The sequence below is a fragment of the Mandrillus leucophaeus genome, unplaced genomic scaffold (assembly GCF_000951045.1).
Source record: "Mandrillus leucophaeus isolate KB7577 unplaced genomic scaffold, Mleu.le_1.0 Scaffold202, whole genome shotgun sequence".
Classification (NCBI taxonomy): Eukaryota; Metazoa; Chordata; class Mammalia; order Primates; family Cercopithecidae; genus Mandrillus; species Mandrillus leucophaeus.
Window position 1 is genome coordinate 3,550,664 of NW_012102055.1, and position 27,362 is coordinate 3,578,025.

The 27,362-nt window shown below is 44.4% G+C and overlaps 1 protein-coding gene across 1 annotated transcript in view; it reads left to right on the forward strand.

Moving 5' to 3' along the window:
* DTD1 (D-tyrosyl-tRNA deacylase 1) overlaps nt 1–26,485 on the forward strand; it is a 180,064-nt gene extending 153,579 nt beyond the window's left edge. The window contains exons 6-7 of the mRNA XM_011979536.1: nt 12,831–13,002; nt 25,922–26,485. Coding sequence (XP_011834926.1) covers nt 12,831–12,983 — 153 coding nt within the window. The 3' untranslated portion in view covers nt 12,984–13,002; nt 25,922–26,485. The remainder of the gene's footprint in view (nt 1–12,830; nt 13,003–25,921) is intronic.
* The last annotated feature ends 877 nt before the right edge of the window (nt 26,486–27,362 follow it).

The following is a 27,362-nucleotide window of genomic DNA, read 5'->3' on the forward strand; positions in this document are numbered from 1 at the left end:
CTTTCTGCTTATCTTTTCCTCTGGTTATCAGAAAAATGACATGCACTGATTTTTCTGAATCATTAGTTTTATTTTCTGTAGAACTTGATCTGTTGTTAACCACATCCGCTGTGTGTGCGTTCTTTCTCCAATCAATTTGTTTATTAAAGTATTATGAACATAATTCAACATCACATAATACCTGAAGGCGTATAATGAAAAATAACACTCTCTGCCTGTTCTCCGCCCTCAATCCTTGTCCTCTTATCCACAAGCAACCGGTTTGAACATATTTTAAGCAATTTCTTTTTGTATTTTTTCTCTATTCCTAAATAATGAACTTTTGCTATTTCTTGATTAAAATTTAAAATTATTTTTTCATGCTACTATGTAGACTAGATAGATGAAGACTCAACACTCTTCACTCCCTACTACTTTCCCTCTTCTATCATTGTTATGTCATTATTTTTAATTGATTCAATAAGCAATATTTATTGTCTGAACTCTCTGTTAGGCACCACAAAGCTGCGTTGTATCCTATCATCTTTGTTGCTGTTGTTCAGCTTTTTGCTTTTCTGGGAGTGTGTTCTTCTCTTTCTTTTCTCCTTGAAGCCTTGCAGAAAGTACTTTATTTACTCCTCCTGCTCCCAGGCCTCTGTTTCCCAGGCCTTCGCTCCAGTGCCCCTCTGTGGAACCCACTCTCTGGAAGCCTTACTAGCTCCCGTGTGGGCCACTTGCTGTCCTGGCTGCTGAGCTCACGTCTTGCCCAAATTTGGTCTCCACCTCTCTCCCAGGTCATGTCTGCTGCTCTTCTGGGTTCCAAGTCTTCCTCTCTTGTTTTATTGTGATTTTGTACAATAATTCTTCACTGTTCCAAATCTGCTTGCTTGGCATTTATACAAGGTATAGACCAAGTGGGAGAGGAAAAAAGGGTTCTCTTTTTCTTAAGACTCTAGTAAATTGAAGAAACATTTTGAATCATTTAAAGAACACTGTTAGTTTAAAATGCTCATGAACAGTTTTCTGTTACCAATTATGCATTTAAATACCAACACTGAAATTGCTTAAGTGTCTCCTTAAACTCTGTTACAGTTCATGATGATTAACCAGACATGTGCCAACAGGATACTAGATGTTGACTAAAGTCTAAAGTGGATGTAGAATCAGTAGGTGCTGGTTACTTTTGCCTTCTAATAGTTTACGGCCTACAAAATGGTAAAGGTACACAGGCCAGGAGTACATGGGGGCATGGTCAGTGCATCTCCTTCAGTGGAAAGGGAAATGGTTACTTCTGTCCTCTCTTTGACATTTTACCATTAGCCCTATTGAAGGAAAAACCCAGGACATAGGTGTGGTGAAGCAAAGGCGATTTCAGCACTGGGAGTGTTAGAGGTGCAGTCGACACCTTGTTCCCCAGTAGGGTTAGGGAATGGACAGCAACATAATACAAAACCCTGGCTACTAGAATATATCGTTTGTCATACATATGGAGTACTGGTTTTCAAAGAATTAGCATATATAATAAAAATGTGACAAGATTATACCCAAATTTGCTTGATCATTCCTTCCCATTCCAGCCTCTTTCAGTGCCTTGCGGGGTGGGGAGTAATCCTGAACATCCGCCACGGCCTTCCAGTGTGCAGACACGTAAACCAATGTAGGCATCTGGTTAAGAGAGGGCTAGATAGCAAGTTACACATAACGAATTCTCATGTTAACATGTGGTTTTTTTTCAAAGCATTTAAAGTGCTTGTGGTTTAGGTCTCTAAGTAAAAGGATTTAGGTGTACAGGTGGTTTGTTCTAGGAGGTCCTCCCATGAAGGAAGAGAGGACTAGGAAGGGAGGCCGGGGGAGGAAAGCCTAAGCATGTTAACCATCCCAGGTGTCCTCAGGAGGACTGTGTGGGACACATCTCAGTAGACTCAGTGGGCGGGAGGAGGGTGGGGTTCTTAATACCCTATGTCTCATTTCTCAGTGACTGAGGACCACTTTTAGAGTCCTTAACTTCCAGACACTTGTGGCCTGCCCTATACTCAGGCCTTGTGCCCGCCTGTGGCCACATGGTGTCCTTAAGCAGAAAGGGGCAGGTGCTCAGGTAGGAGGCCATGGACTTGCAGGTCAGTTGTCCATGGAGGCTGCAGGTGACCTCTGGGCTGGGGGACACAGTGGGCTCTGGCAGTGTCTGCGGCGGGGAGCTAACAAAGAGGATTTGAGGGCAGCTACACTGATAGGGAAACACTCTTGGGTTGACCTCTAGCCTCTCCCATCCCACTATGGCCTGAAACAAGCAGCCACTAGGTCCTGAAGGCTGGAGCTGTTGCACCATGTCCCCTGCAGGGTAGGAATAGACCAAAGATACTTAGCTAAGTCAGAGTAATAAGAATAATAGAAAGGCAACTGGACTGTCCCTTTTCTTATTTTTGCATACTTAAAAGGGTTCTTTTAAACAATGGGGAATTAGAAAATAAAATTAGCTTGCACAATTTCAGATGGGGACAGATGCCTGCTTGCTTGATTAAAAAAAATTCTACAAAAACCTCAAGTAGAGTTAATAATGTATGAAAATTAGGTACCATGTGTGCACTTTGCTTCATAATGTTTTTATTAAGCAACCAGTCGATTTAAAAATAATGCAATGCCACCACTGACATAATGGCACTCTACACTGTGTGTTATGGAAACATCCTCTCTTAATATTCTGTTGGGTTTTCCATTACACAAGGACTTTTTTTTAAAAAAAGCTTTCAGAATTATCACATAATATGAAATTATATCAAGCTGCAGTTTGAGAAAACAAATTATTCACATATAAATTCCAATTGCGTTTTAAATATGTCTGTATCAGCTAGAGATAATGTATGGATGTAGGTCTCTACCGATCTTGTAAAATGCCACATTAGATTCAGATTCCTATCCTCAAATTTTTACCAGTAAATGTCATTTGCTCACTGCAGGTTGCCTCCTCCTTCTTTCCCCATCCCACCCTCTGCTACCAGGCCTGTAAGTAGCAGAAAGAAATGGAGGAGCCAAAGGTCACAGACTTGTGGGATTTCAGTTCAAGAGATTCCCAATTCTGAGGGGAGAAATGAATCTATACAAAGTTGACACATGGCCATCGTGCTGGCCAATGGCGATGTCCTCTCCCTGAGTTTGAGTGCAAGTCTCCATCATTCTCATGATAATCCATTCCCGAAGGTGTCTCATCTTGCTACAAAGGGCAGTGGGCATCTCAGGCTGCTGTGCCCCTTTTTGGGCTTTATTGCATCTGGACAGTAGTGGTGGAAAGTTGCCTTCCAGAAGTTTCTATAACCTAGCAGAGCACACTGAGGCATGATGAAGTTCAGAGAAACAGCCTAAACCCAAGGGGGCACATTGTTAATTTAATTTTTCTGTGTTCCACAGCATGCTTTACTCTTACATTGTCTTGAAATTCTTCATTATTCAACTAAGCAAATACCAAATGACAGCTGGTTGTGTTTATCTCCAGGATGACAGAATGATCACACAGCATGGTATAAGTGACTTGACAAAAATCAGAGCATTTGTTACTGGTGGTAGTTGATGGACACTTAGGACAGTGAGCATTGTGGAGATAAATTTCTAAAGCTATTGAAATGAGTTAATGGGCTAATGGATGGGGGCATTTACCTTTTGCCTTTAATTCATGTCTTGACTTCTGTGGAGTCTGGCTGGGTACATCCTCTCTGCACAGCATCCTCTGGTTCCAGCCGTTCCTCCTGACATCAGCCGGGCCACAGGAGTGGGCAAGCATGCTGAGTAATGTACCTTGTGGCATTTTAAAAAGTAATTGCAGAGGAGATATTTGATCTTTATGACTTGTACCATAAGACTTTTTTGGAATCTTTGTAAGAGTTTGGTTGGAACAGAACTTTTCCATCTACACTATGATCTGTAAAAATCATAGTAACTGACTTCATGAGGTTTGAGTTCTTCTTTTGTTATTTGCTTCACTCTCTAATTAGATTTTGCTCACATGCAGGACAGAGTAGTCTGGCAGGAAATAACCAACATTAAAGTAACTCAAAGATAGGGCCATACCTGGCATTGTCCAGCAAGAATGGAAACAGGGTGTGCTGTCCTGGACCTGTGGCAATTACCAGAAGACTGTGTGCAGGTGTTTGCGCTACAAGGAACCCGGTCGACTGAAGGCTTGTCCAGGAGTCCCGAGACCTGGCGTTCCTCCCAACCTGACAGCTGCCTGGGGGTGGCATGAGGCGGGCTATCATTTAACTGACCTCACCTCTATTGTGTTCAGAAGTAATCTGCAAATTATAATATCTGTTCTTGATTTCTCAGAATGCCAAAGGGGACACATTGATTGTCACGATCTAAGGGGTCATTTATTTCCTGAGTGTGAAAATGGACTTTTTAAAGAGCTTAAGATTCCAAGTTGTGTACTTGGGCCCTTTGAGGATGGAGGTGCTCTTTTTGTAAATTGTAGACTCGAGACAAAGAATGAGTCTTGAGTTGAGTTGGGTTTTGTGGGACTTACCACAGAAATAAACTAGGATGTCTATGAGAAGCTGTAATTTTTCACCATCATTCCCCAAAGTCATGTTGAAAGTAAGTTTAGAACACCATCACCATCTCACTCTAGAGCAGCGGTATCCAACCCTTTGAATGTAAGAACATTTTTGCTTCTCTGTGGTGGCAGATATCATGAAAATTATGCACAGACTCTTTTTTTTTTTTTTTTTTTTTTTTTTTAGCAGTTCATCAACTATCATTAATGTGAGTGTATTTTATGTGTGACCCAAGACAATTCTTCTTCCAATGTGGCCCAGGGAAGCGAAAAGGTTGGACATCCATGCTCTAGAGTAATCCTTCCTATCAGGGATTCCTGGGCACCTGTGTTCTGAAAGGACATGCCCATAAATTGGTTTTCTAGAACCCCTTCATAGCTTAATCTAGTGCTTAATGGCCTGGTAGACTTGGGTGTTCCTGAGAGAAATATGGGGGTGATGGCAACAGCAGACACCATGTTCCTGTGGGCTGGGTTTTAATCCTTCAAGCCTAAGTGAGTACTGCTGGTTGCAGGCAGCACACCGTGTCTGATTTTCCCCTGGAGTGAGTGGAATCTTCAGGCGGCCTAGAGTTCAACTGGACACAAAGTGCTCAGCTCTCCAGTTTATTCACCAAGGTGCGCCCTCTGGCTCATTAGTGTCCATGGGAGCCCTTCCTTATTCATTTCATGTTCTGTGTCATCATCACCCTGGATCATCCCACAGTGTGAAGGGATCTGTCTTTAAAGGTGCTTCAGGAGTGATGCTATGTGTGTGAAGGAACAGAGGCAGATCGCGATTCCCTGTTGATCTGATGCTTTGCACTTCTCAGGGCATGTGCACCTCACAGTCACCCCCTCTCCTTGCCCTGGGCATATCATATACAGAAAAACAGACCTTGACTGGCCACCCAAGAGCCTCTGTTTTTCTCTTCCCAGTGGCCTGCTGCCTGCTTAAGAGACAGATACCCCAACCCCAAAGGCAGGCCCCTCACCTGCCATTGCCAACACCCATGCCAGCTGAGTGCTGGTGAAGAGCTGTTCAGTTTTCCTACTCAACTGGCATAAAAGCTTGAGCCTCTGTACCCTCTGAGGCTATCGCCTGGCCTGATCTTGCAAACAAAACCTGTCCTGTCCATTCATTTCTTCAGTCATTCTTCTGTGGCCTGCATGTGCCACAGCACACGAGCCACATCACTGTGTCCATCTCAGTTAATGGGGGGCTCGGGCTCCTGCCACATGCCTCTGCTCCAGCCTGCCCTGCTGCCTTGCCGTGCCTGTCCTGTCCCAAGTCTTTGATGATGATTTTCACCGGTGTTGCCTTGACTCCCCTGCCACTCCTGACAAGAATGCTTCAGTTCTGCCCAGGGTGCCCTTCACTCGGCCCTTCCCTCCTGTTGCCCCACTCTCACCTGGGCCTCTGTTCTTCTGCCTTTGCCTGTGTGGCCCTGACATCTTTGTCTTCAGTCATCTCTGTGTGTTGTTTTCTGCTCAGACACACTGCCCTGCCATGTGCCATCTGCCACAGTATGCCTGGGAGTGAGAAGTAAACACCCGGGTGATGCCAGTCCCTGGAGTGCCCCTGCCTTCTCACCCCCAACTAGGACCGGACTCCCACTCCCAGCATGACTTTTGTTGGCCCTCCCCAAAGTTGGGGCTTGCCTGCCCTGGAGACCCCCTCCCCCCATACTTTGGCCATCCAGTAGCGCCTCTAGGATGTACGGATGCTGACTGCATTCCTAGGCCATCACCTGAGGGCTTGGTCCTGAGAGTCCATGTCCCATTTCCAGGGCTTCCCCTGCCCTGGGCTGCCTTGGGTCAGCAGGTGGGCCCGGGTCGGTCAGACTCCACTCCCTTGCCCTGATCTGCTTCTCCCACTGCCACTGCAGGCACACAGGGCCCTTTCCTAAGGCCAAGTGCCAGGGACATCAGAGAGCCAACACTAGGCTCATGTCACTTCTGAGGCTTCCATACTCTGCTCTTAGCCAGCCTTGTTACTGGTTGAGTTAAACTGTTGCCAGTAATTGTATTTGATCCTCTGACTTCTTCAGCCATCAGGACAGAAAAGGATGGACAAACAGTCCAGCAGCAGCTTGTTGCTAAACCACCGAGGAGCTGGACCAAGGTTAGGACCAGTTTCTCTTTAATTTGGCAAATGGAGATGGCCCTGAGGTCCCTGTGTGCTTTCTACCCATGAAGACAAGTATGTAGCTGCAGAGGGCAACAGCTTGCCTTGTTGTGTGCTCCGGGCAGAATGGTGGGGGCTTGAAGCACCCCCAGGTTCCTCTGCTTTACCCCTAATCCACATCAAGTGCTTAGAGCAGGCCTGGCTTCATGTGAGTGGGGATTGCCAATTATTTTTCCAGTGGACAGTCAGCCTCAGGAAGGGAGGGCTCTGCTTGGTTTTCTGTTGTGTCATTGGCACCTAGAATAGATATAGTCAGTGCCCAAAAGTTACCTGCTAAGTGAAGTTAATAGATTAAGCAAGAGAGGTCATGTTGCTCCCTGGGAAGAATGCGGGGTTTGGCATCTAGAGGCCTGGGTGTGGTCCCCCTCAGCCACTAGCAGGCTGCAAAACCTTAAGTCACATGACCTTGCTGGGCATCGCTGTCTTGTTTATGTCCATGGGCATGTGGTGAAAGATTCTACTTTCAACTGCAAGTGCCACAAACCTACATGAGGGTGGCTTATAACATGAGGGTGGCTTAAACAGTAAGGAACCTGGTTGCCTCCCCTAATGGGAAAGCTGGTTCAGCAGGCTCAACCCTGCCAGGGCTCTCCAGAGACTTCTGTGCACCTCTGGATGTCCCCTCCTCGTTTTGAGAGCTGCACCATTCCGAAGCTCCGTTTCCTCCCCGGACTGTGGCCAAGGATTGGAAAGAAGGCAGTGTTTCCTCGCACCTGTGTTTATTAGGGAGGGAAGCCTTTTTCTGAAGACCCTCTGCAGTCCCCTCAGGTCCTCTTGGCTATGGTTTGTGTCACATGCCATGTAACAGGAGAACCAGACATTGCCACCTCTGAAGTAGGAGGCTCCTGCCAGCAGGGAGGGAGGAAGGGGCTGGGAGTATGAGTTATGAGTAGCTGCAGTGTAGGCAACTGGTGGTGGCTTCTCTGTGGGACATTGATGATCATTCAACTGCTATCAGGTTGTTAAGAGCAAACAAGGTCACATAGGTGGAAATGCTAAGTGGGAATCCCTAATAGGTGACACACATGCACCCTATGAACATTATGTTCCAGATACATGTTTGAAAAGAAAGTGCAAATTACCTTAGGTGGCGCTTGTCCTCTGCAGTGTGGCCTTAGGCCTTAGGTGGAGCTTGTCCTCTGCAGTGTGGCCTCAGGCTCCACTCTGCCCTGTTGTCTTACTCTTGGCCACTTAACTCATTTTGCTTCCTGGCTGGTCTCTCAAGGCATTTAAGTTTGCAGGCCCTGAAATCGGGCATTATAAGATTAATGTTCAGCTGGTTCATTCTTAGATTGTGCAATTAGAGCTTGGGCATCTTCATTAAAAGGAAAATCCCTGATGTTTTCGGTGGATTTAATCATGAGTTGGGCGAGTCTGGATCTGCATATTCCAATCCCCCCTCTTTTGGCACCCGTGTTCCCAAGCTTCACTGTGAGAGGTGCAGGCTGACCACAGGACCATCACCTGGCCCCCGGTGGTGTGTGTGTGTCCAGGGCTGCTTTCAGAAGGCTGGGTTTCTCTCTAAGGCGATAAAGCCAGCATGGTTTGGACAGTCTGTCCCTTACAATGTGGGCCTTCTTACCAGTTGATTGAAAACAAGCAAACAAACAAAAACCCAGAAGTACTCTATTTCAGTGTTTGTAGATCGTATGTTCACAGACCTGTAGTGGTTTATATTCTCCTTGACATGTATCTCCTCTTAATTTGAAAGCTGTTGACATTTTGCTTGAAACCCATATGCAGTACCAGTTTCTTTTCTTCTTCTTTTTTCTCATCTGTTTCCTTAAAAAAAAAAAATCCAGCTGCTTTCTTGCCTTGAGATGTAAATTCCACATTTTGGCTGCATTGGATTCCAAGTTTTTCCAGAAAAGGCTTAAATTTATTAGGTTAGTTCACAATGTTCTCACAGAGAACTTGAATTTGTGGCATGGAGCCATATGTGGTTGGGTTGTTTTAAGATAAATACTGTAAGAGAGTCAGCATTACATCGCTGGCAGAAATGTGGGCTGTGCCTGTCATTTAAATAGTTATCACATGTGATTTAAAAGCTGGCAGTCGGCGGGAGGGGGCGGGGTTGGAGGGGAAGGTCAGATGGACGTTTCTGCATCTGTGGTGTCTGTGCCTCTGCCTCAGCACAGCATCGAATGACACCACGAGGAGCTGAGAAACCTCCAGAAGGCTGTGCTAATTGGGGTTAGTCCCCATCATCCTCTCCGGATCTCGTTCTCAATAACATAAAAGAGTACAAAGTGAAGAACAGGCTGGCTCACAAAAAGGCCCTTGCACGAGATTACATCTTAGCAGGAGGGAGGTTTATTTAGTTTTGTGACTGTTGATATTCACATTTTACGTTTTTTTTTTTTTCTTTTTTATCTCTGAAGATGAGAAACAAAACTGAGAGGGCATCTTGCTTTTTAAAAATTATGCTTTCTCAGCATCTAACTTGGACTTGTTCGTGAGTATTTATATATGTGTGTATCAGTGTATGCATCTACACACACGTATGACATGCAAGTATGAACACATGGATGCGAATATAAAATGTCAATTGCTGGCAGCAGAAGGCAGCTTACCACAAGTTACTGCAGAACACCGATTCCCAGATATTTGGATTTTATGAATCAGGAATATAGAAAACAAAAAGAAATTGGGGAGTCTAGCATGGATTGCTGACTTCATGATTTCCAAAATTGCTTAATTTTTAAAATTATAGTAAAATACACATAAAACTTACCATCTTAACCATTTTAAGTATACAGCTTAGTAGTAATAGGTATATATCCACATTGCAAAATCCAAAATCAGTTTGCAAGAAAGGGAATGAGACAGAAGGAGTCCTGCATACTGTCCTTATCATTTCATCAAAGAAAGAGCATTTTAACAACAGAAGAGAGACAAAAGGAAAGAAGTCTGTTATTTTAGATGCAGGAAATTCCTCCTAACCTGTGGCAGAATAGTAAAGAGAAAAATATTTGTCCATGGAAAAATAATACTACAGAGAACTAGATAATAAGCAGCTCTGTGTGGCCATTTCCCAGATTTTAAAAATGCTAGCTTTTTGTCATCTTTTCTCCAGATCATTCATTCCTACTTAAAGTGCTGCTGCATGAACTGTTTGTTACCAGGCCATGGTGAAACAAAGAACAAAACTGAGAGGGCATCTTACTTTTTAAAACTAGAATTGTACTTTCTCAGTATCTAACTTGGACCTGTTCTTGAGTATAATTATATACATGTGTACATGTGTATGCACACTCGCTGTCACCCAGGCTGGAGTGCCGTGGCGTGATCTCGGCTCACTGCAACCTTCATTTTGTGCCAGAATGAAGTCAGCTACACCACGGAGCTCATAGTTGAGAAGAAATCTCTCACAATACTTTGCTGATGAAGGAAGCTGTGTGTTGATTTACATTCTGACACGAACATCTTACTGTTGCTGGTCCAGGTGTCACATGCATTTTGTGGACTGCACTAATTAGTAACTCTGCTCTAGATCTGGTTTTGTTCTTATAAAGTTGACAGTTACAGTTGAAGCCTGTATATATTCATTCCACTAAGATCCCATTCTCCTCTTTCCCCTCCATGTTTACTAGTGTGTTAAAGTTGGCGTGTATTCTTCTAGGCCATAGTGTATTTGCATGAGCTCACTAGCAATATAGAGTATTATTTTGTGTCAGTGGAATCCTACTGTATATAGCCTTCTGAAGCTAAATTTGTTTTGTATAACATGATTTTCAAGATTTCCCTATTTTTTTTTTAATTAAAAAAATTTTTTTTTTGAGACAGTCTTCCTCTGTCACCCAGGTTGGAGTGCAGTGGCGCGATCACAGCTTACTGCTGCCTCAACCCCCTGGGCTCAAGCAGTCCTCCCATCTCAGCCTCGCAGTAGCTGGGACTACAGGCATATGCCACCACACCTGGCTAACTCTTTTTTTTGTTTGTTTTGTTTTTGTAGAGACAGGGTCTCTCTGTGTTGCCCAGGCTGGTCTCAAACTCCTGAGCTCAAGCAGTCGCCCACCTTGGCCTCCCAAAGTGCTGCTATTACAGGCATGAGCCACCGCCCCTGGCCAAGACTTGGCTATTTTGATATATGTAGATCTGCTGTACAGTATTGCCAGACCACATTACATGTATCTGTCCTCCTAATGTTGATGAACATTTGGGTTGTTTCTAGGTTTTTGCAAATACAAACGACACTACAGTGCTTGTTGTTAGAAGCCCCCACTATGCACACAAGTGGAAATTTATCCAGGGGAGTTTTCTGGGAGGATAGTTGCTGAGTCAAAGGTGAAGTGATGTCCTCATTCACAAAATCTAATTAGCATATTAACCAAACTTAGCTGTATTCTACAGCTTTTCATGTATATGGGGAGTAGGAAAGAATAAGCCAGGGATCCCGAACCCCCAGGCCAGGGACCGGTACTAATTTCCATGGCCTGTTAGGAACCAGTCTGCACAGCAGGAGGTGAGCAGCCTCTGAGTGAGCCTTACCGCCTGAGCTCCGCCTCCTGTCAGATCAGCAGTGGCATTGGATTCTCAAAGGAGTGAGAACCCCATTGTGAACTGTGCATGTGAGGGATCTAGGTTGCACGCTTTTTATGAGAATCTCACTAATGCCTGATGCTCTGAGATGGAACAGTTTCATCCTGAAACCATCTCCTCTTCTGTCCCCCCATCTTATGGAAAAATTGTGTTCTATGAAACCGGTCCCTGGTGCCAAAAAGGTTGGGGACCACTACTGTAAGTCAATTATTAATAAATTTGATTTCCTGGACCCAATTGAGAGCTACTGGTTGGTTGTTCATGTCTCAAAGGGTTAACTCAAAGTCTGTTCATAGTGGAAGAAATGATCTGGCAGATTGGGGGAAGTGACTCGTCTTTGTGTCTTGGATGTGGGGCAGGGACCAGCAGGGAGAAGTCAGCCCTTCAATAAGTTTCCTTCTTTTTATGTAAACTAGAAAAAGTTCACAGACTTGGTCTGGGAGGGAGATAAAACTGGGTATTGCTGTCTCTTTGTTTTTTGGTCTAAGAAAATCCCGTGGCTCAAAACTTGGCCAGTCTTCTCTGCTGGGTTTCTCAGCAGGCTTTCCTGGAGTGGCCAGGCTGCTGCTCAGTGTTAGATGATGGAAGCTTCTTTCAGCCATCCAGCTGATGTTTTCTTTGAAGAACTATTCAGGGAAGAAGTGGGCCCAGGTTCCATTTGAGTGAGACATCAGGGGCGTGTCCCCTGCTGGCCTGGTGGGAGCCTGAGAAGGCTCCGGTGGCCAGCGTCCCTGAGTGTCGCCACCACACAGCCTGCTGGGAGCACTCAGTGCCTCGGCTGCAGGCGAGTGTGGCTTCAGTCTCAAACCAACTGAAAACTGAGATGGTATTCAGTGTGCTTAATGCACTTTGTTTCATAGCCTTCTCTGTAATCTTCAGCAAAGACTGACGTGTTTTGAACATTCTTTAGAAAACAAGTGGTGTGGTGTCGTGGCTCACACCTGTAATCACAACATTTTGGGAGGCCGAGATGGGTGGATTGCTTGAGCCCAGGAGTTCAAGAACAGCCTGGGCAACATGGTGAAACCCCATCTCTACAGAAAAATTGGCATGCACTGTAGTCCCAGATACTTGGGAGGTTGAGGTGGGAGGATCACTTGAACCCAGGAGGTTGAGTCTGCAGTGAACCATGATTGCACCACTGTACTTCAGCCTGGGCAACAGAGTGAGACCCTGTTTTAACAAAAAAAAAAAAAAAAGAAAAGAAAAAAGAAAACAACAAGTAGAAGATAACTTGATGAGAAGAAAACTATCAAAGACAAAAGTAAGAGATGAAGAGCCTTCATGTATGGAGCTCTTCTAAGGCTGTTGAAGAAGGCTGTGGCACGGCCACTCCCTTATACTGTGTGCCAGGTTGAACTATGGTCGGGGAAAAGTCTGAGAGTGATTACTGCTATTACTAATGATTTGTTTCAGTGACTCGGGTGCCTGTTGGAGAAACATTCCGTGTATAATTTGGTATATCTGAACCAGTGTGTTCTGCCAGGTTGTCAGAAAAACCCTTTTCAATGGTTCCCACCTGAGAAGTCACTGGTGTGTGGGATTCACAGGCATGTGTTTATGTTTGTAAAATATTCTTTTTTATTTTTATTTAATCAGCTGTCAAAGCTTGAAAAACAGCAGCAGAGAAAAGAAAAGACCAGAGCTAAGGGACCTTCTGAATCAAGCAAGGAAAGAAACACTCCCCGAAAAGAAGACCGCAGTGCCAGCAGCGGGGCGGAGGGTGACGTGTCCTCTGAACGGGAGCCGTAGCTCAGGAGGCAGAATTCAGGTAGGAGCATCCCTGCTTGGCTTCGTCTTCCCACATTTTGGGGAAGCAGCAATGAATAAGAGGGAATAGCTGCTGAGGTCGAATTCATTCATTTCACAGGCGTTCATCCATAGCTTCCTTAAATCCGCTGCCTTCTAGGATGGAGACAAAAGTTAGTGTGTTAGTCCATTTTCACGCTGCTGATAAAGACATACCTGAGACTGGCTAATTTATAAAGATAAAGAGATTTAATGAATTCACAGTTCCATGTAGCTGAGGAGGCTTCACAATCATGGTTGAAGGCAAAAGGCAATTCTTACATGGTGACAGAGCAAGACTCCATCTCAAAAAAAAAAAAAAAAAAAAAGAATCAAGTGAAAGGGGTTTCCCCTTATAAAACCATCAGCTCTTGTGAGACTCGTTCACTACCAAGAGAATAGTATGGGGGAAACTGCCCCCATGATTCAGTTACCGCCCACCAGGTCCCTCATCTTGAATTGTAGCTCCCATAATTTCCACGTGTGTGTTTCCACATGGGAATTATGGGAGCTACAATTCCAGATGAGATTTGGGTGGGGACAGCCAAACCATATCAGTTAGCAAATAAGATTGTATTTTATTCATTGAGATGCAGGAGGGTGGCATACTCACAGGCCTGGGGTGCCCACCTGGGGGTGGAACCTGTTTGTGCCACCTTCCCTGGATGCCTGTGCCAGTCCACAGCTGCTGCTGTGATTGCCTGTGCAGAGCCCTTGTGGATGCAGAATCCAGACACAGATGCACAGAGTCCACCTGTGCTCCCGCATCTGCCTTCCTGCTCTTAGCCGCCCCAGCAAAGGGCACTGCCATCTCAGTGGCCTCCTCTCATCACCACCTGCCCTGTGTTCCAAAATCCTTCACAGTGCCTGTGTGGTACTGCCGGTTTACTTTTCCGAAAATGGCACTTTATTCTTATCACTGTGGCTCACTGTAGCACAGAGTCCACCTCCCTGCCTGAACATCAGAGGCCTTGAAAATGTGATGCAGCCATCTGATGGCACTGTGCCTAGTTTCTTCCCCCAGGGAAACTGTTTATTTTGCCAGGCACTGGACCAAATACTGGGCACAGATTTGAGGGACCCAGGACCTGTCATAGGGAGGTCACAGGCTCTGGGAGAAGCATAGGAACAGTTACACTGCAGCACGGTGCATGTGGCAGGAGTGTGAACCGGTGTGGGGTGGAGATGGGAGGTCAGGGGAGGCCCCTCAGAGGCCTGGGACAGGACCTGGAAGGACAAGTGGCAGTGGGGAGGGAGATGAGGGGCAAGGGCAGGGGAGGGCTGCCTGAGCCAAGAGAAGAGCAGTGCAAATGCTGTCTGGGGGTTGGGGGGCAAGGATAGGAGAGTTTGGGAATGGAGGAATTGCAGAATGGTGGGAGTGTTCAGTGCCAAGTGGAGTGGGAGGGCAGGGAGTATATCTGAAGTTAGAGAAATAGGGGGTCTGGATTGGATAGGGTCTGGTATGCAACCCTGAGGAATTTGGATTTTATCCTGGGGTGGGAGGGACCTCTGAAAGGTTTTCAGTATACAAGTGACATCATCAAACACAGAGTTTATAAAGAGCACTCTAGCAGCTTTGGGGAGTGAGGCTGGAAGCAGATAGGCCTATTAGGAAGTGATTGCACAAGTCCAGGGAAGAAATTGTACTAGGAGCAGAGGGGAAAGAGTGGGATTGAATGATGTAAACAAAATAGAATCATTTCAACTTGGAGATTGATTAGATTGGAAGAGGAGACATCCAGAAGGATGAGGGAGGAAGACGGGGGTTGCTGATGGCACCTATTTTGGGTGTGTTGTGTTTAAGGTGCCTGTTGGCAGCCACTGGTGATGCCAGTGGTCTGCCGAGTCTATGGCTTTAGAGCTGGGGAGCCAGGTCTCAGACATACATTTGGAGCCTTCAGCTCACGGACTGTGGTTAAAACCAAGTTAGGAGACAGGATTCACCCAGGAGACACCAAATTGTGAGAGAAGAACATCCAGAAGGTAGTCTTCAGCCTTCTCTTTCTCTTCTGAAAGAGAGCAAGAGTCAGAAGTGTACCTATGAAACGGCTTTTAGGATCCACAATACCAGGAAGTGAGATATATTAGGCCAGGTGTGGTGGCTCACGCCTGTAATCCTAGCGCTTTGGGAGGCTGAAGCGAGAGGATCACTTGAGCCCAAGAGTTTGAGACCAGCCTGGGCAACATGGTGAGACCCCCATCTCTACAAAAAAAAAAAAAAAAAAATTAGCTGAGCATGGTGGCACTTGCCTGTTATCTTAGCTAATCAGGAAGCTGAGGTGGGAGGATTGCTTGAGTTCGGGAGTTGGAGGCTGCAGTGAGCCATGATTGAAGCACTGTACTCCAGCCTGGGCGACAGAGTGAGACCCTGTCTCTTAAAAAAAATGTTTAAAAAGATTCGTTAGTAATAGTTGGGCACAGTGGCACCGGCTCCCAAATAGATACACAGACGAGAGGAACAGAATGGAGAGCTTGGGAAGGGTGGATTGTTGGTTCATAGATGGTTTTAGGGGAGGGGCTGGCCAGCGAGTCCTGTTGTCCTCTTGACTGTTCCCTCATCACTGTGTTTTCCTGCCAGTGTTGTGCAGGGAGACAACAGCACTGTGGTGACCAGCCTTGGCTTATGTATCTCATGTATGTATGCATGGGATACTGAAGCATGCTTCAGAGGGAAGAGACGTCACATAAAACTTCCACTCCCGCCCCTCCAAAACTTCATGATAATTTGCTTGAAGTTAGTGGTCAGTTTTGGCATCACAAATATTGCTAGTGCTTCTGATTTATAATCTGTCCAGAAATCCTTAATCCAAAGAGGTGAAATGTGCTAAGTGAAGACAGAGCACAGAGTGGCCCTTTAAGATACTTTTTCAGTTGTGCTAGTTAAGTGGGTCGAGCAGTAATTCAGAAACTCATCGAGGTCTTATCTCCATCCTGCTGACTTTTGGGTGACAGTGAATAAGTTCTATGGTTTTTCTCCCATTGGAGGAAAACTCATCTCCCTCAGCAGTGCTTTGTGGAAGGCAGGCAGGTGGAAGTCATGGTGCCTGGAACTGGCCCCAGCAGCCCTGGCAGGGCGGGAGCAGGCGCGTTCCCTCCGCGCCATGTCTCTGTGTTTTCTCAGGCTTCCCTGGCTCACAGCGGAGCGTGACGGAGGGAGCATCCCTGCACTGCTCCTGTCCCTTGAATGAAAGGTGCAGGGATTGACATTGGTTAGGCCAAGTTTTAGTAGTTACTTGGTCCAGAAGCAAAACAGATTGGGCACTCCAGTTTCCACTCCTGGGGCTCAGGGCAGCTTCTCAGCCTTAATGCTCAGGCATGGCCCATGTCTCTCCTTCCAGTTCTGTTGAAGACTGTGCCTTTCATGCAGTGAATTGGGACCTTAACAACAGGTTCAAAACAACTTGGGCTGAGCATGGTGGCTCACGCCTGTAATCTCAGCACTTTGGGAGGCCAAGGCGGGCGGATCACGAGGTCAGGAGATTGAGACTATCTGGCTAATATGATGAGACGGCTAATATGATGAAACACTGTCTCTACAAAAAATACACACACACACACAAATTAGCTGGGCATGGTGGCACACGCCTGTAGTCCCAGCTACTCAGGAGGCTGAGGCAGGAGAATCGCTTGAACCTGAGAGGTGGAGGTTTCAGTGAGCCGAGATTGCGCCACTGCACTCCAGCCTGATGACAGAGCAAGACTCTGTCTCAGAAACAAACAAACAAAACAAAACAAACAAACAACTAGAATGTTTAGACTCCCATCATGAGCTTAATGAATGGGAGAGGGAGAAACATACGAGCCGCTGTCTCCCAGCAACCAAACCCAGATTACCAAGCTAAACACACTGGCGCTCACACACACACACACACACACACACGCGCGCAAATTCACAGGTGCCTTGGAGGTTTGTATTTTTAAAACAGCTTAAAGAATTCGAATACCACCTAACCGATTCCTTCCTGGGTTGTATTATTAACTTAATACATTTTATAAATTTAATGTCTTGATTTTTGCTTTATATCTGATCAGCGCTTTGAAAATCTTTGGTTTAATCTCTGAAGGGGTATAGGGTTTTGTTACTTTTAAAATTCTTGTAAAACATAACAACTTAAAGACTTCTATTTGCATTAGATTTGGCCTCAGAGTAATTCCTGTAGGGAATACACCATGGATGTTAGTGTTCTATGGACCCTGGGTAGCCTGGGAGTAATTTTGCTAATTCTGTGGGCAAGAAAAACACCCGAGGGTCTCATGGGCAGAGGAGGGGACAGTGACTGCGTGTGTCACAGAACGTAGAGGAGAACATGCTCATAGAAGGAAAACTGAGCACATAAAAAGAAGGGCAGGAGAAGGGCGTGAACATTGCACATTTTCCCCCAACATCTAAGTTTATGAGGGAAATTCTCATGGACTCGTAGGTATCTACTTCTTGCTTCTCTCACATTAATGACATTTTAAAAACTTATTTCCTTCTCAGGGTAGTGCAGATTGGGTAGGATAGAACTTGGGGTCAGTGGTGCTATTGTGAATCAGCCAAACAGGGCCAGCCATAGAGGGGAGGCAGCAGGGGGAGCAGACCCCACGGACAGTGTTTGGAAAGGAGCAGGCAGTTGTGTTTTTCCTTCCCCTTCCTTCCCTGTAAGTCAAATTCACTGCAACCATGCCATGAACTTGGGAAGAGGCAGGCAAAAGGGGAGGAAGAGGGCGATGGAGGGAAGTTCCTGGCTGGCCTCAGCCTTCAGGTTAGGAGACTCAGTGAGAAGCAGCAGAGGGACAGATGGAGGAGAAGCTGGAGGCCCCTGGCATGTTCTGGCTGTGCTCCAGGCTGGGATCCTTGGAGTGGAGGAATGGGGGTTGGGTTGCAGGAAACCTGGAAGCCGTGAAGGGGATTCTGGAGGGAGAGCAGTGCAGGTGGCTCCAGGGCTCCAGGAGGCAGCTGCAACTCAGTGAGGTGGCAAGACACCGTCAGGCCTCGGGGCCTGTGAGAGTGCTGCCCAGCGTCGCTGTGGGGTGGGGAAGGCTCCACACCTCTGCCTGGTGGAGGGTGTGGAGGAAAGCTTTGTTGGGTCTGTGGCTGACTGTGGGTCCTGGATAGAAGTGGTGAGGTGAGCCTGCTGCAGAGGCCATGAGGGGGCAGCTTCATCAGGAGGTTGGGGGTCATGGTCTCAGCTTTTCATAGCCCTGACAGTCCCTCCAGGTCTCAGCTGTGACCTCCACTGGCCTCCTGGATGAGACTTGCAGGGGTCTGTCATTAATGAGACCTGAGACTAAGTGAAACGTGCTGGTGAGAACTGAGACGAGGCCAAGTCAGCCAGAGAGGGCCCTGGGTCCCTGAGCAAGAGACACCAAACTTCAAGTAGCCCGCCGTCCCTCGGTGGTGCAGTGCCAGGGCCCAGGTGCCGAGCCGCACCAGCCACCCTACCATGGAGGACACTGTGGACCCAGAGTACTGTTGACATTAAGGTGAGATGGAGTCTCTGTATGCTCAGGAACCCCCCTATTGCTACTCAGCGCATGGAGGCTCATGAACAAGTTTAGATCGGCCCATGAAAAGACAGAGGCCACGTTTTGTTTATACCAATGTATATGGTACTGTCTGTGTTTTGGACAAAATGCACAAGGAAAACCATTTATTGACAGTTTACCATAGGCATCCAGTTGTACTTCTTTACATCAGAGTCAGCAGTGACAGTGTCAGGCATGGACAGATGTCCAGGCAGGGAGGAGTCTTTCAGAGCTGCCCACAACTAGCAGAGGACCAGAGCGGGGCTGGGTGCTCCTGCTTCCGAGAATTTAGCCATATTCCTGGATTTGAAGACCCTAAATGGGACCAGAACCAAGTGACAACTGGTATTCCAATGATGTATTTGGGGTTTTTTGTTGCCCATGGGTTTTGTTGTCCCTTCTGATGAAATTTGTCATCCCAGTAGGCCACAAAATCACCACCAAATATTCAGATATCTATGAGAGCTGGATTAAATAGTGACAGATAGAAGGTGACCCTGGCATTTGTTTTGGTCCCCAGAACAACAGCAACCCCCTGACTATGAAGGGAGCAGCACTTTTCATTTGCTTTTCTTTAAAAACAGAAAGATCTCTAGGGAATCTGGCAGGCCCTAAGGGGAGCGGCTTTGAGTTTCCAAGGCACGAGAGAGAAAGAAAAGGCAAAAGAAAATTGAATGAGAAACTGCATGATCTTGGGCATATTTTTCTTTGAAAATGATTCAAAACCCTTCATGGTTCAGAGGATATTGACATATCCAGGGCATTGACATTTCTCTATCACATTGCAAATGTTGCTTCTTATTTTACCAAATGGACATGAAACTGCTAAAATTAACTTGTGTTTTTGTCCTCTGTCTCAATCCTTCAGGCTCTCTCACCTTGCTGGGAGGATTCGAGGTTTTCTATGAGGATGCAGCTCTATTATTTCTCCTTTCTGGCCACCACTAAAGGCGCTAGGGCCATCTCTCACTAAAAGAATGTGGTTTCTGATTTGATTGCAGGGTCAAGGATTGCCCCATTTGAGTATTGACTTAGCTGCTGTAATTAGGGTGCAAGAGGAGCATGCTCCTGACCAGCACCCCACATTTCTGTGTTCAAATGGCAACACACTTGAAACCACACAAGAAAGTGTTTTGGAAGCTGCCATGTGTTTGCTTTTTCAGTGTGACCTTTGTCTGAATAGTAAGATACGTCCTTGCTGAACACACTTCTTCCTAATGAGCTAGAGCAGCTGAGTGTGTGTGTGTGTGTGTGTATGAGAGAGAGAGAGTGTGTGTGTATGTGTTTCTGTTGAAAGGTATTCAATCCCTTTTCACTGTTCTTTTCGCCATATAAGGTAGGACTCCTTTCATTCTCCGAGCTTCACTTTCCTTCCCTGTATCCGCATTCATACCACATTCTCACGTCCGTGTGCTGGTATTTCATGGTATAAAACTAGCTGTGTCTCTGGGTAGTGTTTTTATCTTTTTTTAACTTAAACCAATTTTTTTTTTTTTTTAGTGGTTGCCCTGGAGTTTACAGTATACATTTTTAGCTAGTCTAAGTCCACCTTGAATGACACTCTACCACTTCACCTGTAACAGGCACCTTATAACAACAGTGTACTTATTCCCAGTGACATTGCTATCATTCATTTCACTTAACATATGTGATACTCACTCAATACATTGTCACTGTCATTACCTTAAATAGTTTTTTTTTTTTTGAGATGGAGTCTCATTCACTCTGTCATCCAGGCGGGAGTGCAGTGGTGCAATCCCTGCTCACTGCATCCTCCACCTCCCAGGTTCAAGCGATTTTTGTGCCTCAGTCTCCTGAGTAGCTGAGATTAAAAGCATGCACCACCACGCCTGGCTAATGTTTTGTATTTTTTGTAGAGATGGGGTTTTGCCATGTTGGCCAGGTTGCTTTCGAACTGCTGGCCTCAAGTGATCCACCCACCTCAGCCTCCCAAAGTGCTGGGATTACAGGAGTGAGCCCCCATGGCCGACCTTTCCTTTGTTTTTGAAGGATAATTTTGCTGGTATAGACTTCTAGACTGGTTTTTTTTTCTTTTTTTTTGCCTTTCTTTAAAAACAGAAAGAGCCCTAGGAGCCTCACAGCCCTAGAGGAGCAGCTTTGAGTTTCCAAGGCATGAGAGAGAAAGAAATATTTAAACATTTTCAATATTTAAATTTTTATTCCTCTCTCTCCTTGTTCGCAGTTTCTTATGAGAAGTCCCCTGTAATTCTCATTCTTACTGCTCTGTAGGTAAGGTGAGTTCTCCTCACCCCACCCCCCAGCCCCCAGCTTCTTCAAAATTTTGTCTTTGGTTTTCTGTAGTTTGGATATGACATGCCTAGGTGTGGTTCTTGCTTGATATTTTCTGAGCTTCTTGGATCTGTGATTTAATGTCTGTCATTAAGTTTGGAAAGTTCTCGGCCATTAATACTTCAATACCCCTAGCTTCTTCCACAATTTCCTCTTTGTTCTCTCTTCTTATTTTGGTATTGCAGTTACATACATGGCACATCTTTTGCAATTGCTCCACAGTCTTGGATAGTCTGGTTTTTTTTTTCCCATTCTTTTCCTCTTTATTTTTGGTTGGGAAAGTTTGTAATGACTGTCTTCGAGCTCACTGATTCTTCCTTGGCTGTGTCCAATTTATTCATGAGCCCACCAAAGTCATTCTTCATTTCTGTTAGTGTTTCTGATTTCTATTATTTCCCTTTGTTTCTTTCTTGGAGTTTCCATCTCTCTGCTTACATTACCCATCTGTTCTTGCATGTTGTTTACTTTTCCATTAGAGCCCTTAACATATTAATCATAGTTTTAAAAAGTTCCCTGTCTTGTAATTCCAACATCTGTGTCATAGCCCCAGTCTGATTCTGGGGATCTTTTTGGGTCCACTGACTTTGAATCTGTAACTTTATGCCTTTCAATACATTTGGGAAATTTTAAGTAATATCTCTTCAAATATTTTTGTCTGCCCCATTCTTTTTCTTCTTACCTGGAGATTACTGTTCCAACCTTAAGTGTCATTCTGGATTTTTGCTATCCATGAGGTTGGCTTGCTTCCTCACTGATGCAGAGTAGGCATGTTATGTTACTTTACCAGTAGTGGGACTGGATTTTCTCTATGCACAGGCTTCCACCTCCATTATTTATTAGAAAATAAGTTGGCAAGAAGCTGGCCATGATTAGTGATTCTGTCTATTGCTAAGGTGCAGAACTAGGCTTACAAATAATTTAGAGTGTGCCCTAATACAGTAGCTACTGGCTGCATGTGGCTATTTAGATGTAAATTAAAATTAAATAAAATTTAAAATTCACATTCTCAGTCACAGTAGCCATATTTCAAGTGCTCACTAGCTATATACAGCTAGTGGCTGCTGTTCTATCATTGCAGAAAATTCAACTAAACAGCACCAACCTATAGGGATCAAGTTATGATTTTGAACCGCTATCATCTGAACCACTTTCTGTACTATAAGACTGACATTGGCCAGGTGTGGTGGCTCATGCCTGTTATCCCAGCACTTTGGGAGGCCAAGGTGGGTGGATCACCTGAGGTCAGGAGTTGAAGATCAGCCTGCCCAACATGGTGAAACCCCATCTCTATGAAAAATACAAAAATTAACCAGGTGTGGTTGTGCACACCTGTAATCCTAGCTACTCAGGAGGCTGAGACAGGAGAATTGCTCAAACCCAGGAGGTAGAGGTTGCAGTGAACTGAGATGGCGCCACTGCACTCCAGCCTGGGCAATGAAGAGAGACTCTGGCTCAAAAAAAAAAAAAAAAAAAGAAGAAGACTTTGAGATAGATAGATAGATATATATATACACACATATATATACACACACACACACACACACATACAATATACATGGGAAATAATAGATGGGAGAATAAGTTAGAGCCAAAAAATAAAAGCCAATTGCTATCAGAGTTTGTTCCTACCACTTTCAGGTGACATGAATTTTTCCCCATGCTTGTTTTATCGCGTTGCATTAAGCTTTCTGTTCATAATTAGGAACGATTCTTTTCATGTTCTCATCTGTGTAGTCAGGACCATCAGCTCTCAAGCAAAGGAAGAGATTCTCTGCTTTGACAGTTCAGTGGAGGGAGCTTGCTGGAATCTAACAGTGCTAGGAGGTCAAGTGAAGCCTGCATTGATAACTTCCCAGCAACTCTCATGTTTTTGCATAGAACAGCCTTACTTTTCTAGGTAAATGAATTCAGACGCGATTACCAGCTAAGACCTGAAATAAATAGGTAAAAAAAGTCTTGATTCTTTTAACAGTGATTTGGAGAACAGATCTATGGCATGTGTGTGTTCTAAGTCTAGCACTTGCATCCTGTGGTTGCTTAAATGGTCTGAAGCCAGAAGTGGGTCAGTTGGAAGTCTTTGAGGGATTTAGTGTTTACATGGGCTGTGAAGGGATTCCTTTCTTCTGGTCCTGGGCTGTCCTCACTGGAGATGTTCCTCACTGTCCTTGGTGGTTGACGACAGTAAAAGAGAACTACAGCAGGTGGAGGAAACTGGTAGTTCCCCTAGCTTCTTTCATAAGACTATGAAATTGTGGTGCTCAGTTATCAGGCACCTCTTATTACTGCCTGTCAGGTGTCCCCGGGTCATGTCTGTCCTCAGTAGCTCATGTGACGTACATGCATTTGGAAATAGACATCATCCCTTCAGTAGCTCTTAGAGGGAGGCACATTACCCCTTATCCAGGGTTTCTGAATTTCAAGCCTCAGTGGTCCACCCTTATCTGGAGAACCATGTGTTTAGCTTGAACAGGACTTGTGCTCAGCACTTCTAATTTGGCAGATGGACCTCACACATAGCTCACTCCCACCTTCTTCATTCATGCTTACAGCTGTGTGAGCTGCATGGTCTCCAGCTACTCCCGGTTGGTGGCCAGCACCCTGGCTCCTGGGTTATTCTATAGTTCAAGAAAATAGGAAGAGACATTTTTAGCAAGTGAGACTAGAAATAGAGAGCAGTGTCTATTGACCAATCCATGTATTGTAGTGGGCAGTGGCTTTCGGTTGGAACAGTGTCCACTGCTGGCCAAAAATCTCTTGTATGTAGTTTACAAATCACTCATGGTACTAACACTGATCTTATGATTAGGCCAGCCCATTCGTGTTCCTGGTAGTAGCACACTTAATTCTAAAGGTATACCTAATGGTTTGTCCTTCAGGTTAGATGCTTTCTAAAGTTCTTATGCCTAGGAAGTTTACCTAAAACCTTTGAGAATCCATTGGCCAAAACTCAGGATCCCTTCCAGTTCTGTGTTTCTCTAGTAGGGAATAGAAATTTCTAAATCATCTTTATCATATAAAATTTCTTTTGAAAGCCATTTTTTTATTACAAAGTTAACGCTCACTCATAGAAAGTATCAAAAATGCCAAAATACCCGAAGAAGAAAATAAAAATCATCTGCCACCTTATCATTCTATGATAATTATTATTAACATAATGCTTTGGAACAGTTTTTCTAAACAGATAATTCTACATCTGTTTCTCTAACTTTACAAAGTTGCAATTGCTTTTATCATTTAACAGAATATCTTGAACATTTCTCTAGGTCATTCTTTTACTGTGAGCTTTATAATTTCCATCTGCACATCAAATATTTGAAGACTAAATTTATTATCACAATGCATTAAAAATGTAGAATATTGTAGAATATTTAATTAAAGTAAATGTAAAAGAAAAATACATTCATCCAGGATCCCAGAGCTCATCTTAAGTTCAAAAACAAAGATTTTAATCTGTGCCAAGAAGATGAAGTTTCTCAAAGGTCAATGTGGGGAACAATTCCATAATTTCAGTTATTGGTATTGAAGGTAGGGAAAGAAGTATGAATAGTCCCCAGGTCCTTAATTTGGGTTAACATCATCCACATAATATAATAACAAATGAGTTGTTTCTAATAACTAAAAACTGAAAGTAATATGGTCCCCAGGAATGATGCTGTCTGTTCTCCACCCACTGGTTGTCTTTTAGAAAGCTCTTAGGAAGGTGTGCAGGACTCTTACAGGTGGGTTTGGGGGTACAAGGGTAGGCCTTGGGGACATGGTGGCAGACAGAGCTGCAGAGCGTGGGCTGGCTGTGGTTCCATGTCATGCTCAGGGACTTCGCTATCCAGCTGCGGAGGGGAATGAGGGCTGTTAGTCTATGGAAGCATCTGCTTGTGATACAACCCTTTCTTAAGAATTTGGCCTGCGCTGAGTGTATCAGGAAGCACATCCATGGAAATGGCACTGCCATGGCATACCGACTGTTATTGAAATCTTTTGCTTTTACTGAAGTCCATCCAACTAGAATCTAGATCTGAGGGAATAAAAACTCCTCTGTTAGGCTTTAGATTTAGTTTAACTCTTGGATGACAAGTGCGTGCATCACAGATCTCGGCAATATTAGCTGGTTTTTGTTGTAGCCTCAGAATTACAAAAGGAAACCTGAGACACGTGGACTTCTGTACCAAAGAGTCAGGCATCCTTTGAGTGGTATTTAAAATATCACAAGACTAAGCATTTAGTTTATTCCCTGTCCCTGTACTTCCTTAAGCTCCCCATCCCTCTACCTCCCTCATTGTTAAAAGGATTTGGAAATGATGCTTTTATATCTCTTTTCTAGGAATTTGTTCATTTAATCTATGTTGTCTAATTTGTGAGTCTAAAGTTTCTCATGATATATTCCTTTTATCTTTTTAATGTCTGTAATGTCTGTACTGACGTTGCCTCTTTGATTCCTGATATTGATAATTCGTGTCTTCTGTCTTTTCTGGGTAAGTCTGGCCAGAGACTTATCTATTTTATTGATATTTTTATTTTTATTTTCTCTGTCTCGCTTTTTTCTGTTTGAAATTTCATCAGTTTCTGCTCGTTATTATTCTCTTCCTTCTCTGCTTGTTTTGGGTTTACTTTGATTTTATTCTTTAATTTCTTAAGGTAGAAACCCAGATTATTGATTTGATAACCTTTTTCTTTTCTAATATAAGTATTTAATGCTGTGAATTTCCCTCTAAGCCCTGCCTTAGGTGAATATCACAAATTATGATATGTTGTGTTTTCATTTACTTCAAAATATTTTCTAATTTGCCTGGTGACTTCTCTTTGATGCAAAAGCCATTTAGAAGTGTTTTCAGATACTTGGCTTGGTGTCTTTTGCTCTAAGAATGGAGCTGTAATGAACTGGAGACTCTTTGAGGAGAAGATATCGGGGTTTATACATGGCAACACGGCAGGTTTTACAGTGAAGTGATACACTGATGCTGGTGTTGCTGTATGAGCTTGAAAACATATCTTCAGCTACTTTGTTACTCTTACATGCTTATGCTAATAGAATCTGAAGGCAAATATTGGGATCCTTCTTAATAACATGTCTTCTTTGGTCTTTTTAGTGTGTTATCATTGGGCAGAACTGGACCCTGAAAAATTCAAGATGCTAAGCACCTACACTACTTTAAGAATTTGGAACTGAAACATGAAGAGGAAGACAGAAATAAGAAGTTGGGAACCTGAATGGCTCTGCAAAAAACACCAAAGGACCGTTTTGTCATTTTCTGTTGTTGCTGTGTGGAATGAGGCAGTGGGCACTGCCGGTGGCTCGGGGGGTGGGTGCGCACGTGGTAGAAGGCATGCACTTGTGCCCCCACAGAAAGGCTGTGTTGGTTTCTGCCACATCTTGGCTTGCTTTTGAAACAGGCTGGCCTAGCGTCATTTGTCATCAAGTCCACTGTGGTGTATTCTGCGTGTCCATGGCAGGGGTTCTCCAACACACTCACACTGTCCATGTTCTTTTTATTGCTGATTCATAAGCCAGAGCCCTTGTTGAAGTGTCAAGAGAGCAATCATCAGTGATAATGTATTGTGTGAGACCTTTGCATCTTGTAAATTTTCTCTTTTTTCTAAAGATAAATAATAATAAAATCCTAAATCTCAACAAACCACTTTATTATCAAACAGATTCTGCTATGTTTCTGCATAACGATGATGTCCATAGAAATGCAGTGTGTCTGACCTCTCTCTGTGCATATCTACACTTCTTTTCAAATAAGCCTCTTGCAAGAGGCCTTCTCTGACTGGCCCACACAGGCTCCTGAGGCCAGGTGGGAGCCTGTCCATCCAGTTTACAATTGACGACATTGTACTTGGAAATGAGACGTCAGGAAAAGGGAGTGTGGGTCAGAAGCGAGTCCAGTTTCAGAATGGCCACAGTGTTCTGAGACCAAGTGTGGAGCCACACCTGGTGTATCCACCTTTGGGAGGTGGAGAAAGGCATGGTGGGTGGTGCAGATACCATTTATCCAGTAGCTACGTGGTTGTCCATGTATCCAAGTCACCACACCCAGCACTCTGGGAAGACAGAATCACATTCTGCCAAAGTAATTTCTCAGTTAAATTTCAGTCTACTGGTGGCACACTCAGAGTAGTCATTTTTTGACATATGATTTAATAGCTTTATATATCTAATAATGCTCACATATATCCTCTCTGGAAAATATTTTTGTATATAGAAGAGATATCCTTATTTGTGAGTTTTATAATGCTGAAACTCTGTCTTCCATGACCTTTATAATAAGTTCTGAATCCATCTAGTCTGACCCAGTCATCTACTTCAAATGATAATATATCAGAAAATGTAGAAAACAAAAAAGCTCAAAACACATCTCTTGGAATATAGAGTTGGAAAAGGGTCTGCCAGATTGCTTTGTTCTAAACCAATTCAGATGGTCCAGTATAATTCACAATGGTTTAAACCTCTAGATTTGAAGTCATTACATCTCAGATGCAGACCCTGGCCAGCTCCCTAAACTGTATGGGCAGTGAGGTCCCAGAAGC